The 13,406-nt window shown below is 37.4% G+C and overlaps 1 protein-coding gene across 5 annotated transcripts in view; it reads left to right on the top strand.

The window, feature by feature from the left end:
• LOC131901658 (uncharacterized) overlaps positions 1 to 10,336 on the top strand; it is a 35,079-nt gene extending 24,743 nt beyond the window's left edge. For 3 of the 5 annotated variants that reach the window (XM_059252769.1, XM_059252772.1, XM_059252773.1), the window contains 4 exons: positions 4,373 to 4,478; positions 5,011 to 5,087; positions 9,136 to 9,234; positions 10,201 to 10,331. In XM_059252769.1, the coding sequence (XP_059108752.1) occupies positions 4,373 to 4,478; positions 5,011 to 5,087; positions 9,136 to 9,210 (258 nt within the window). In that variant the 3' untranslated portion in view covers positions 9,211 to 9,234; positions 10,201 to 10,331. Of the gene's footprint in view, positions 1 to 4,372; positions 4,479 to 5,010; positions 5,088 to 9,135; positions 9,235 to 10,200 lie in introns of all 5 variants that reach the window. The other 2 variants (XM_059252770.1, XM_059252771.1) reach the window with 2 other exon arrangements.
• The last annotated feature ends 3,070 nt before the right edge of the window (positions 10,337 to 13,406 follow it).

Below are 13,406 nucleotides of genomic sequence, written 5' to 3'. Positions count from 1 at the left end.
GGAAACTTGTACAACCACTTTGGACATCACTATGGGGATTTCTCAAAAAATTGAGAATCCATCTACCTCCAGACGCAGCTATAACAATCTTGGGTATATTCCAAGGCACACTTAATCATACCACAAGGACTCTTACACAACTGTGATCAGAGTTACTTTTTTCATAACAGACCAGACCTCAATACAAGCTAGATGTCCAACAACACAAGAAAAGATATAGAAAATGTGGTACATTTACATAATGGAGTATTACTCATCTGTTAAAAAACTGACATCATTAAACTGGCATGCCATGTTGATATGCAATGCTTTGTTGATACTCATGGAAAATTTGCCCTTTCTTAAACAAAAGGGAGGAGGAGTTGATGGGGGGTGGGAACAGAAAGTGAATGGAGGTGAGGGACTGAAAGGCAGGTGAAGAGAGAGCAGAAACTGTGGTTAGGATGTAAAACAAACAAACAAACAAATAAATAAATAAAAGAATCAAAAACAAACAAAAACCAAAATCAAACCAAAAAAAGAAAAAGGAAAGAAATTTGCAGGCAAATGTGTGGAACTGGAAAAAAACATCCTGAGTGAGGTACCCAGAGCCAGAATACAAACTTGATTGTGCCCTAGCTCAATTGTCATCAGACAGGCTTCACCCAACACCTGAAGGAAACAGATACAGAGACCTGCAACCAAAATTTAGGCCTAGCCTGGGGGAATCCTGCTTAATAATGGGAGGAAGGATTATAGGAGTCAGAGGGGTCAAGGACATCACATGAAAACCCACAGAATCCACTAACCTGGCCTCATAGGAGCTCATTGAGACTGAAATGACATCCAGAGTGCCTTCATGGACTGACCTAGGCCCGCTGCATATAAGTGGCAGTTGGGTAGATCTTCCTTCTTGTAGTACTCTTAAAAGTGAAAGCAGAACTTTTCTCTAATTGTTTTGCTGGCTTTAGGGATCTATTCTTCATACTTGGGTCCCTTGCCCAGCCTTAAAGCAAGCATTTGTGCTTAGTCTTACTGGAACTTGTTATGCCATGTTTTGTTGATATTCATGGGAAGCCTGCCTTTTTATGAATAGAAACTGAGTAGTGCATGGGGGACAGTGTAGGGAGAGACACAGGAAGTAGAGGTGGGGTGGAAAGCTGTGGTTGGGATGTGAAATAAATAAATAAATTTAAAATAAAACCAAAAAGTTGTAATTCACATGTAGGGAATATTTACTATATGCTGTGATATTAAGCCCTGGATATTACAGATCAGGAGAGCAACCAACAGAATTTACAAGAGCCTTTGAATAGAGATTCAAAAATACTCAATAAAATAACTTTCAAAGCTAAAATAGACACACACCAAAATGATGATCTGCTGTGGGATGTTCTGTATGGCAAATGTGTTGCTCTGATTGCTTGCTAAATAAAACACTGATTGGCCAGTAGTCAGGCAGGAGGAAGTATAGGCAGGACAAGGAGGAGAATAAAGCTGGGAAGTGGAAGGCTGAGTCAGAGACACTGCCAGCCGCCACGATGACAAACAGCATGTGAAGATGCCGGTAAGCCATGAGCCATGTGGCAAGGTATAGATTTATAGAAATGGATTAATTTAAGCTGTAAGAACAGTTAGCAAGAAGCCTGGTATGGCCATACAGTTTGTAAGCAATGTAAGTCTCTGTGTTTACTTGGTTGGGTCTGAGCGGCTGTGGGACTGGCAGGTGAGACAGATTTGTCCTGATTGTGGGCCAGGCAGGAAAACTCTAGCTACAAATGGCGCCCAACAAGTTGGCAAGAGTTTCCACCTAAAACCTGAGAAAAGATTCTAAAACGGAGCTAAAAATAGCTTCCTAATAGTCTCTCTCAAATGAGCAGCACCTGCCCATTTGAGCTACTTGTGGGTTCCTGATGTGCGCACTCGACCTGCAGTATGGCAGGAATGAGGCCTCTGCAAGTGGCACACTAAGCTGCATGGTGGATTTAGCCTTTGCTAGTACAAAACAAAAAAAGAGGTTTCTGGGCTACACGCTGCTTGGATGAAAGTATGGAACCATGATAGCTCCCAGAGCTGGCAGTAAATGTACCACCACCATGTTGGGAAACTGAGGTGGGCAGAGCCAGCAGCCATAGCACCATTTCAGTCTTACAAATGCTGCAATTTAAAGCAATAGATTCACAATAAGACAGATTCAGATGTAATAGTTTACAATGTGTGTAAAATATACTTAGGCTTGAAAGAGACAAAAAAGGTGATATATACAGTTATAGAAACAAATACATAGTTTTAAAAAATAAAGTCTTTAAAGAGACAATAAAATTAATATAAAAAATAAGCCACGTAAAGATGAATATTACACAGAGAATCTGGATTGTGTTGTCTTTGGGATTTTTAACTGCAGAAAAACATTTGATTGTAAAAGACGTTGAGTTAAACCAATATGTATATTTTAAAGATACCTTGACTTCAAAATTTGGATGTAAGGATGTGTTGCTTTGGAAAGGAGGCTCTGCTTTTGTTCCCACAGAAAGCCAGAGGCTATGGATTTGTTCCAGATTAAGATATATCAGGTTTGACCAGCCAAGACCCCCTGAAAGGTCTCCGATGACACCATGGCCCAAATGATCCAACATCCAGAATGGTTTGAAGGCAACTGGCTCAGACGATACACCCTCATGGGCTATTCCATAATCCTAAAATTTTCTTTGTGTCTCCATAAGATACAGTGCCCCCTCCAGCAGGAAGTAGTAAGAGAAGCTACACCCAAATTCCCAAAATATATGTAATTTTATTTTGTTAAGGTTAAAACCTTCCTTTTTGAAAAAAAAAAAAAAGAAAGAAAAGAGGAAGTGCTATGGGATGTTCTGTATGGCAAATGTGTTGCTCTGATTGGTTGCTAAATAAAACACTGATTGGCCAGTAGTCGGGCAGGAGGAAGTATAGGCAGGACAAGGAGGAGAATAAAGCTGGGAAGTGGAAGGCTGAGTCAGAGACACTGCCAGCCGCCACGATGACAAACAGCATGTGAAGATGCCGGTAAGCCATGAGCCATGTGGCAAGGTATAGATTTATAGAAATGGATTAATTTAAGCTGTAAGACAGTTAGCAAGAAGCCTGGTATGGCCATGCAGTTTGTAAGCAATATAAGACTCTGTGTTTACTTGGTTGGGTCTTAGCATCTGTATGACTGGCAGGTGAGAGAGATTTGTCCTGACTGTGGGCCAGGAAGAAAAACTCTAGGTACAATGATCCACCATGAACAAGTTGTTTTTGTCTCAGAGATGCACAAGTCAACAGATTTAACAAAGCACAGAAACAGACTTAGACAAAAAGTCACCTAATCTTCTCAATACATGTAGATAAGGCCCTTGCCAAAATCCAATATACCATCATGATAACAGTCCAGAGAGTGTAAGACAAGAAGGACAATACCTCAACACAATAACAATTATATAAGGAGAAACTCAGAGCCAACATCATCCTCAATGGAAGAAAACATGAGTGCATTGAGGTGATAAGAGACAGGTTTGTCTATCATCTTGAATCCTTTTCAATGTTTTGCTCAATCTATTAGCTGGAGCAATAAATCAGGAGAACAAAATTAAAGGGAGAGAAATAGGAGAATAGAAATCAATACTGTTTGTATTAGTTATGGTTTCTATTGCTGGGAAGAGATACCATGACCATGGCTACTCCTATTAGGGAACCATTTCATTGGGATGGATTCCTGTTTCACAGGTTTTGTCCACCATCATCATGGTGGGACATGGCAGCATGCAGGCAGACATGGTCTTGGATAAGGAGCTGAGAGTTCTCATCCTGATCAGCAAGCAGTAAAAGAGCCTGTGTCTACTCTGGGTGTAACTTGAGCACAGGAGACCTCAAATGGCCCCCACAGAGACAAACTTCCCCCAACAAGGTCACACCACCTCCAACAAGGCCAAACCTTCTGATAGTGACACTTCCTATAAGCTTATGGGGCCCATTTGCATTCAAAGTACCACACTGTCCAAAGAAATTTTCCTGATAATAGGGTAGGCAATTCTTTATTTTATAAATATCCTCCAAATTCATTTGGGAATATAAATAGCATTAACAGTTCTTATATAAAAGTAGTTGCTTTTGTTTTGTTAATATTGTGCATCAGGTCAAATCCTCTGAATGTGTTTCCTTTTTTCTTTGTACCTCTTACATAGTGAAGTGCCATGAAAAATGAAGGATAGATTTAAACTTTACTGTGCGCAATAGATTTGCTATTAAAATGTCTTTGTCTTCAATATATACTACATAGAATTTCAAGTACACGTGTCATAAAATTAGGAATTCAAGTATGCTCTTAGAAATCAAATAAGACCTTTCTAACATATGTTACCAATACTCCTTTTGATAGAGTGTGTCTGACCCTAATGGACCACAGGAATCTTCTACAACAGGTCCCAACTCATCCAAAATGGACAATGATGCAGAAAAAAATGTAATAATGCATCAAGAGAGAAGTAAGTACTACATTTTAAAATATACTTGTTCTATAGAATGATTGTGTATAGAACAGAACACTATCTGTAATAGACAGACAACTACACATATAGGAAGCAAAAGGATTAGTAGAATGGTAATAACACACACATTATCAAATCTGAGCAACAGATAAGATTTTGTTTGCCAAAGACAGAGTCCTTGTTCCCACCTCTCAGGTGTCCATATTTCATTTGCTTTATCTTCAGAAATATATGAGATCAATCTGAATATATAAGTGAAGGGAACTCCCATTCAGTGGGGGCTGCTTTCTAAACCTCTGTTCAGAGAAAAACCACACCCAGACACATGTTTTGGAGAGAGATCCTTTATTAAGCAGAGAAGAAAAGTTAAATATTTCCACTGCAGTTTATACTTAATTCAAACTATTGCTTGGGAAAACGAAAATAAATATTTTATCATCCCTAATGTGCCTTCATTATAGCAATGGACAGCTTTTCCCCTAAATGTTCACTGTACTTTGCTTAGTGAAATATGTGCACTTCTTAACAGCATCTGTCATGGAAGACCAAGAGCATGCCTTAGAAGAGCAGAAGCAGCACAGTGCTAGAAAAACTAAGCGGCCATTTGTAAGTATATACTTCAGTTTACATTGCACATTTATGCTGTTTCCACAGTAATGTTCCATAGGCCAAATAAGGTTAAATTTAGTATGTCTTCTAGAATTAATACATAGAACGTAAATGTTTTTTTTAAGTATTCTTATTATTTATTCTTTGAAAACTACATTCACCACTGACTCCTTCCATCTTGTGCTGGTGGAACTCATCCTCCTCCTCCTCCTCCTCCTCCTCCTCCTCCTCCTCCTCCTCCTCCTCCTCCTTCTTCTTCTTCTTCTTCTTCCTCTTCTTTGCTTAATGTCTCCTAAAATTAACTTTTGTTTTTGTTTTCTGAGACAGTGTTTCTCTGTGTAGCTTTGCACCTATCCTGGAACTTGCTCTGTAAACCAGGCTGGCCTCGAACTCACAGAGATCCGCCTGTCTCTGCCTCCTGAGTGCTGGAATTAAAGGTGTGTGCCACCACTGCCTGGCTCTTAAAATTACTATTAATAGCCCACTGAGTCCAAGTAGGGCTGACCATCTGTGAATGTGTGTGAAGACACTTTCTGGGACATGAGCAATCTGTCCTAAGCCACAGCCCACAGATAAATTAATCTCCTCCTTTCACAACCAGCCATGGCCAATTGCTCCTCATCTAGTGCTGGGGCCTTGAGAGATGTTTCCTCACTCATGCTGGCATCTTGACTGGCTTGAGCTTGTGCAAGTCTAGTGTAAGACACAACTGTTCTGAGTTGATCTGTGCATCCGTTATGCCATGTCCCCAAAAGAACATTTCAGTGTACTTCTTTCCAGATTCAAACTCTTACATTGTTTTCAGACCATTCTTCCTCATTGTTTCTTGAGCTTTCAGTAGTGGAAGGTCAATGCAAATGACCCATCTGCAGATGAACCTTCACACTGGCTTATCCTTATCATGTTAACTAGTTAATATTAACATTAACCATTACCCTCTGAAAAAAATATCATATGACCAACAATGAGAGCAGAACAAACCTATGAGTATAAATGTAAGTAATAATAGCACTAGTTGATTCTCCTGAACTAGCTTATGACTATTCCAGACATAAGCTTTTGACAAGGTTTACAGCATCAGGCATTTAATCCATTGCTTGGTGCAGGTCTCCCATCCATTCCTAACAAGGTTGGTTATTTACATAACTACCACCCAACCATTGTGGACAGCTTGCCTGGCTGGTCACTGTTGTCATAGGAAAGGTCCAAGACTGGACAGACTCTTGATGTATTTCATGACCAGTGGCTGGAATTACAACTTTTATTATGATGAAAGGCAGAAATTCCTTGTCTGCTAGGGATTGAATTCTAAATGCCCTGCAACCAGACTGTGTGGTATCTTCAACAAAGAGTCTTACCATTTAGTTATGACAAACAACCAGAATGTGTAGAAATAGATTGTTATTTTGGATGACATGGAGGCCTACTTGACAGACAACTCAAAGGGAGGTATGCTGTCCCTTGTTTTGGAGTTTCAATGTAAATCTCATGTCTTATGAGATAAGTCAACACATTCCAGGTACCTCTGAACTAACTCTTTTTAGTATGTCTTTTAAACTATTTGACCAACTAGTCGCTTCCACAAGCCTTCATACAGCCTTAGTTTATGTTCAGTTACACCTTAGTCCCTGCTTTGACTTACTCGTCTACCTTCATTGCCACTTAAACCTTAGCCCAGAGTACTTATTGCTCCAGTGTTATTTCTTGTCACCTGTGTTCTACCTCCCCTTAAATTATATTTTACTTAATCTGCAAGATCTTGGTTCCTATAAGGCTTTATTCATAGACCTTCATTTTTATTTGGCACTCATCATTCTGTCCTTTATCCTCCAATCCTTCCATGATTGAAACTGTCAACATCCAGTATTCTCCTTCTCTGACTTAATTTTACATATATTTTACTACCTCCCTTTCAATGGGTCCATCTATAATAGACCACGTCTAATTTCTAGGTTTCCTCGTGTAATCCTATTTGAACATACAAAAGTCTAATATCTACACATGAGGACAGCATATCACATTTGCTTTTTTAATCCTAGCTGTCCTCATTGAGTAAAACTTCTTCTAGTTCTATTAATTTACTTGCAATTTTTACTATTTTATTTTTCTTTATTGAGTAATATTCCATTGTGTGTATATACCACATTTTCCTTATCCATTCATCTGCTGATGGCTATCAAGGTTGATTCTATATCCTAGGGCAGGTGAGTGGGATTCTTTCATTGATTTTTTTATTCAGTTTGTTATCACTGATTTTGGTGTTAAATTTGTGAAATGCTAATTTGTTGTAGTGTTTATCAGCTGTAAGACTTTTTGTGGAGCCTCAACCCTTTTACATCTGATAAAATCCTACCATCCTTAAGTAGGGGCATTCTGAGTTCTCTCACACTTTGTATGCTTTAATATCCTTCTTACCTTATTGGGTCTGTCTAGAACTTCAGCTCTTTATTAAAAAGAATAGAGACAGTGAACAATGATTGCCTTTTTTTTCTCATCATTATGGTTAGATTAATATTTTTCTCCATTTTAGAATATGTAGATGGTAGGCTTGTTGTTTATTGCTTGTATAATTGTGACATATTCTCTACCCATACCTAGCCTCTCCTGACTTTTATCATTAAGGTCCAAATGTTCAATTGTGTTAGTGGTCGTTCATGCATATATTGGGATGATCATGTGAATTTCTTTATTCCATTTATTTGATTTGTTGTATTGATTGATTTACATACATTTTTCTTACCCTGCATTCTTGGATGAAACCAAAAGGGCCATCATGGATAATCTTTTTGTTATGGTCTTAAATTCTCTTTGCCAATATCATTTTTAATTTTATATATATGTTTATTTGTCTACATGTATTCTTGTGCATGATATGTGTGCTTGGTATACTCAGAGGCCAGAAAAGAGCATCCAATTCCCTGGAACTGGAGTTACAGATAGCTGTGAGATATGGTGTGGATGCTGGGCATTGAAAGTGGGTCCTCTGGAAGAATAGGCATTGCTTGTCAATGCTGGGGCATTTCTCAAACCCCAGCTTGTCAATCTCATTTAGAAGTTTTGTATCTGTTCTCATCATGAAAATCAGTCTGTGGTTTTAATTCTTTTTGTATGAATCTTTCTCTAGTTTGGGTATCAAGGTATTATTGGCATCATAAAAATTTTGGAGAAATCCTTTGTTTTACTATTTCATGAAATGATCTGAGTAGCAATGATATTCATTTTTCTTTGGTATTCAGTAAAATTCTGCAAATACTCCATCTGGTCCTGGTCAGTTTTTAGTTGAAAAGTATTTTGTTCCTTCTTCAATCTCAATAGTGCATATATATATCTCATTCCTCCTGACTTAATTTCATTACATACAATGAATCTAGAAATACATCCATTTCTTTTAGATTTTAGAATTACATGCAAAGGAGATTTTTAAATATGTTTGTGACTTGAAGGATATCCTTCTTCTGGGAGTCAGCCTCTGTTTAAGCCTAGAGCAGGGTTCATGTGTCAATACAGGTGGTGCCTGGCAGGTGAAACCTAGCCACCTGTGGGAATGGTCCCGAGCAGAATACATAGGTTGAATCAGAGCAGTGAGAGCCTCTCAACTGGTCATGGAGTTTGCCTACTTCATCAGTGGGCCTAATATCTAGAAGGTAGGGTCCCTCACTTGGTGTAGGAAGTCATACTGCCTGGGATTCTGGAGGAAAATCCCTGGGCCTTATGTTGTTGTAGGAGATCATGCAAGTCAGGCCCCAGGACAAAGTTCATGGGTATCTTATGTGGCCCTAAAGGGAAGTCAGAATCTTTCATCTGGTTCTGGAGTTTCTGGAACATCAGAGGTAGCCTAAGCCTAGAACTCAGAGTCCCTCCCTTTCTGAAGGAGTCCTAGTACTTAATTCTCATACTATTGTAACTTATTCTAAAATTGTGAATGTACGTAAAATATGCAATCAGCCATAGTTGCCATTTTTAGTTGAATGGATGGTTCAAATCTTTGGTGACATTGTTTTAATTTTCAGTTTAAAAACTCCTTATTTTACATAATCTCTTTCAGATTGATGCTATAAGAGCATGCTTTTGTGCATGTTTCACCAAAAAACGGAGCTCTTCTTCCCACTACAAGAAATAGAAGAGAAAACTTAAAAAAGTGATGGTAAGAGTTATATTTTTTTAAATGTATTAGAAAGAATGTTTATCTAAAATATATACTCAGTTTTCCAGCTCAGGAGTATAAGTATTTCAGTGAACCATGGGGGATAAAAAGAGTTAACTGTCAATGGAATGATTATCTCATGAGTCAACAACTGGCTAAATCAAGATTGTCATCAATCGCATATATATATATATATATATATATATATATATATACATATATATATATATACATATATATATATATACACACATATATATATACAGTTATTTAGATAGAATATATAGATAGTAAGATAGATAGATAGATAGATAGATAGATAGATAGATAGATAGATATCTAGAATGTGTGTGTGTATGTTTTGGTCACATTTCAAAAGTTCAGGAATATTAGGAAATAAAGCTGAAGAGAGAAAGCTGGGAGCTAAAGAATATGAACAGTTTCAAATACTGGACATAAAGGAGGAAAATGGGGCAGTGTGTCTGGTGGTCAGGGAGAGAATAAATTCTTTAGAAAAGGAATAGTATGGTGTTGAAAATGTAAAAAGAACATAAAGCGATTTCTAACACAAAGGTTTCATTCATAAGAAGAAAAGGTATTCCTAACCATCTTCCATGTTTTCCTCACTGTTGTTACATACTAGAGCTAGGACCCAATTTAGAGTTTAAGGCTCGGTTGAGTTTTACGATTAGGCTTCCTGTTATATAGTTAGAGTAGATTTAAGGTTAGAGTTAGGTGTTAGCATTAAGGTTCACAAATGTCATAGAGCATATCGATCTGTCGTGAAAGTGAAGTATTCAATGGAATGTTCATGATGGATGAAAGGTGAACTTTACAAAAACGTCTCTGTTGGCACACATGTTCTAGAAATGCATTTTATGAATGCTCTAACTAGCTCTTTTCACCATATAGTTTATAAAGCAGAAGAGAGCACTGTGTATTTAAAATGAATTATTCTCATCCTAGAACTTGGACAAGCCTACGACAATTGCCTGACAACTTCTCCGACCATCCACAATAAGACAACTCAGGAGAAAATCTGTCTCTTCTCCAATAATTGCTTCAAGAAAAAGCACATTTTTATTTTATGTTTTAGAATAATATAGTATTATATTACATAATCTTCAGTGTTATCTTCACCTATTTATTTTGTTTTATTATGTTATACTATATTACACTATTATATTATCTTCAGTTTTTATTTCCATATGTTTATCTTGTTTTACTAGATTATGTTATATTATGTTAATATGTTATGCTATCTTCAGTGTTTATTTTATATTTACCTTCCTTCCCTTGATGTAAATAGTTCATGTATATGTGTATATATGTATATATGTTTATATGTATATATGTTTATGTGCTTTGTAATATATTTTTAGAAGATATCATTTTTGAATGTACAAAGTTATTGAATAATTAATAATTAATAATAATTAAATGATAATTTAATTACCCATTCAAAGTTGTTTGAGTCCATTTGATTGCTATATTTCCCTTTAGCTCTTCTAGTTACTAATGCAGCTATACAGTATTTGATGATGGTCATTGATGGTTCATCCATACCTTCTTTATGTAAATGAGCACTGTTTTAGTTTTTTTAGTTTATCCATTGTTTATTCTTTTACCCATGAATGGATTTCTTCTTGGTATCTTTCAATCATAATGAGCAATGCAGAGGTGTGTTTTCTCAGAAGTACATGAGTATCTGAAGCCTGACATGAAATTTTTTGGGGAATAAATATAGATGTGAAGTAAATATAAATATATATGAAAAAAATCATATGGTAATTCCCCATTTAGGTTTGTGAGGAGGCGCCATACTGTATCCCCCAGCTCCTACATCACTCTCCATACCTATCAGCAATGCACAAAGGTTACAATTTCTCACACCCTTTCTGACACTTCTTCCTTTTATGTATAGTAGCTATCCTAATTGCTTTTGCAATGTCTTTTTTACTGCCATTCCAGTGATTCTGGGTAAAATAAAACCTACTGAAGCCTTTTCTGTTGACTGTTGAGTGTCCCATGCAAGGCAATCAGCAAATATTGGTCACTCTCTTGTCACTTTGTTTTTTGCATTTCTTTCATTAAATTTTTTGTTTATTTTACATATCAACCACAGTTCCCACACACACCCCTTCCTCTCTCATCCTATTCCCTCCCCAACCTCATTTCTATTCCCCAACTCACTCCTCAGAAAGGATGAAGCCTCCCATGGGAGTCAACAAAGCATGATATGCCAAGTTGAGACAGGGCCAAGCTCCTTCCCTGTCCATCAAGACTGAAGCACTGCTTTAGTTAAACTGCTGCATTGGAACACTTTTCTCTGTCATTATTTATAGTTTGAGATAAATATAAATGCAGGAATTTTCTGTTTCAAAAACAGTCTTATATGTGAAAAAAATATATGTGATATGTCAATATTTGTTTTTAAGATACTTTAAGCCTCAGAACCAAGCCCTGATGGGAATTTATTTTGGACAACATTTGCTCAGTAGAATTCATTCTTTCATTGGTGAAAAGGACAGGAGGAGAAAGAAAATTTACTATGAAATGTTGTCTGTTCCATGATACTATATTACTTCTTTAAGTCGTGTGACAAACACCATTTGAGAAACAAAGCATGGTTTTGGCACATCACTTTAGAGAGTTTAAGTCCATGTGAATGAAGAAGGCATGGTGTAGGAAATCAGTGGAAGGTGGCTGAACTGTGAGGCGGCAGATGTTCCGGTTATGGTTGACCTAGCTGAGTACTTCTGAAACTAAAGATTGAGGATAATCCCTCAAAGGGGTGGCTCTAGCGATCTACTGTACAGGGCATTCCTTAACTTTTAAAGATCCCACAACTTTTAAAAAAAAATGCACCTCTATTTTTGGGGAAGGAATTTATTGGGTGGCTCTCTGGAAGACACTTCACAAATAAATAAGAATATTCCATACATAAGGCTCATGAATTTCTCATAATGTAAACTGCATTTAGTGCAACTTGGAATGTCCCCATGTGATTCACAATTCAAACAATGTACAAAAGTCTGAAATCCAAAGGCTCTTCTGAGTCTCAAAGCTTTAATCCTTTGCAAAATCAGAATGAATATTGAGTCTTTAAACATACAAAGTCACAAATTAAAGACCAGCATTCTAAAAGGAAAGTGTAGGTAATGGTACACAAAAGTCTTAAAAAGAGCGAGACCAAATACAAGTGAGAAAAATACCAAAGCTTGCAGCTCCAGCACAAGAAAGTGGGGAATATGATTACAAGAAATGAACTCCAAAGGACATAGAGAGGCCCTTTTCAGCCTTAACTCCTGCAGTACATCTGGCCTCTCTCAGGCTCATTCCACTTTTTAAATGTGAGAGTGCTTACATACATCCCACATTCCTTGCATCTCCAGCATCCTAGCATGTCCATGGCACTTTAGACCTCACCCTCATGCATATTTGCCTTAGTTAGGGTTTTCACGGCTGTAAAGAGACACCATGATCACAGCAACTCTTAGAAGGACAACATTTAATTGATGGAGCTCCCTTACACTTTCAGAAGTTCACTGCATTATCATCATGATGGGGAGCATGGCAGCATGCAGACAGACATGGTGCTGGAGCAGTAGCTGAGAATCCTATAACTTGCAGGCAGTGGGAAGTCAACTAAGACACTCAGTGGTGTCCTGAGCATGGGAAACCTCAAAGCCCACACTCACAGTGACACATTTGCTCAAAAAAGGTCATGTCCGCTCCAACTAAACCATACCTCCTAATAGTCACTCCCTATGAAACTATGGGGGTCAGTTACATTCAAACTACCACATTCCACTCCCCTGTACCCATAAACTTGTAAAAATATCATAATGCAAAATGAATACAGTCAACTTCAAAAGTCTCCATTGTCTATCATTATCTCAACAATGTTTTAAAGTCCAAAGTTCAAGGACTTTTCTGAAATTCATAAGTCTCTTAAATGTAATCCCCTATAAAATCAAAATAAAACAACCAGATCACATACTTCCAACATATAATAGCACCGGACGTACATTAACATTCCAAAATGTAGTGAAGGGAGCATAATGAGGAAAACTGGATCAAAGCAAGACTGAAAATCAGCCAGACAAACTCCAAATGCTGCATTTCAATGTCTGATGTTAGAAAGTTCTTCAGATGTCCAACTCTGTTCA

This window comes from Peromyscus eremicus, unplaced genomic scaffold, assembly GCF_949786415.1.
Source record: "Peromyscus eremicus unplaced genomic scaffold, PerEre_H2_v1 PerEre#2#unplaced_182, whole genome shotgun sequence".
Taxonomy (NCBI): domain Eukaryota; kingdom Metazoa; phylum Chordata; class Mammalia; order Rodentia; family Cricetidae; genus Peromyscus; species Peromyscus eremicus.
Note: the sequence above shows the minus strand (reverse complement) of the source record. Positions and strands in the feature narration are given on the sequence as shown.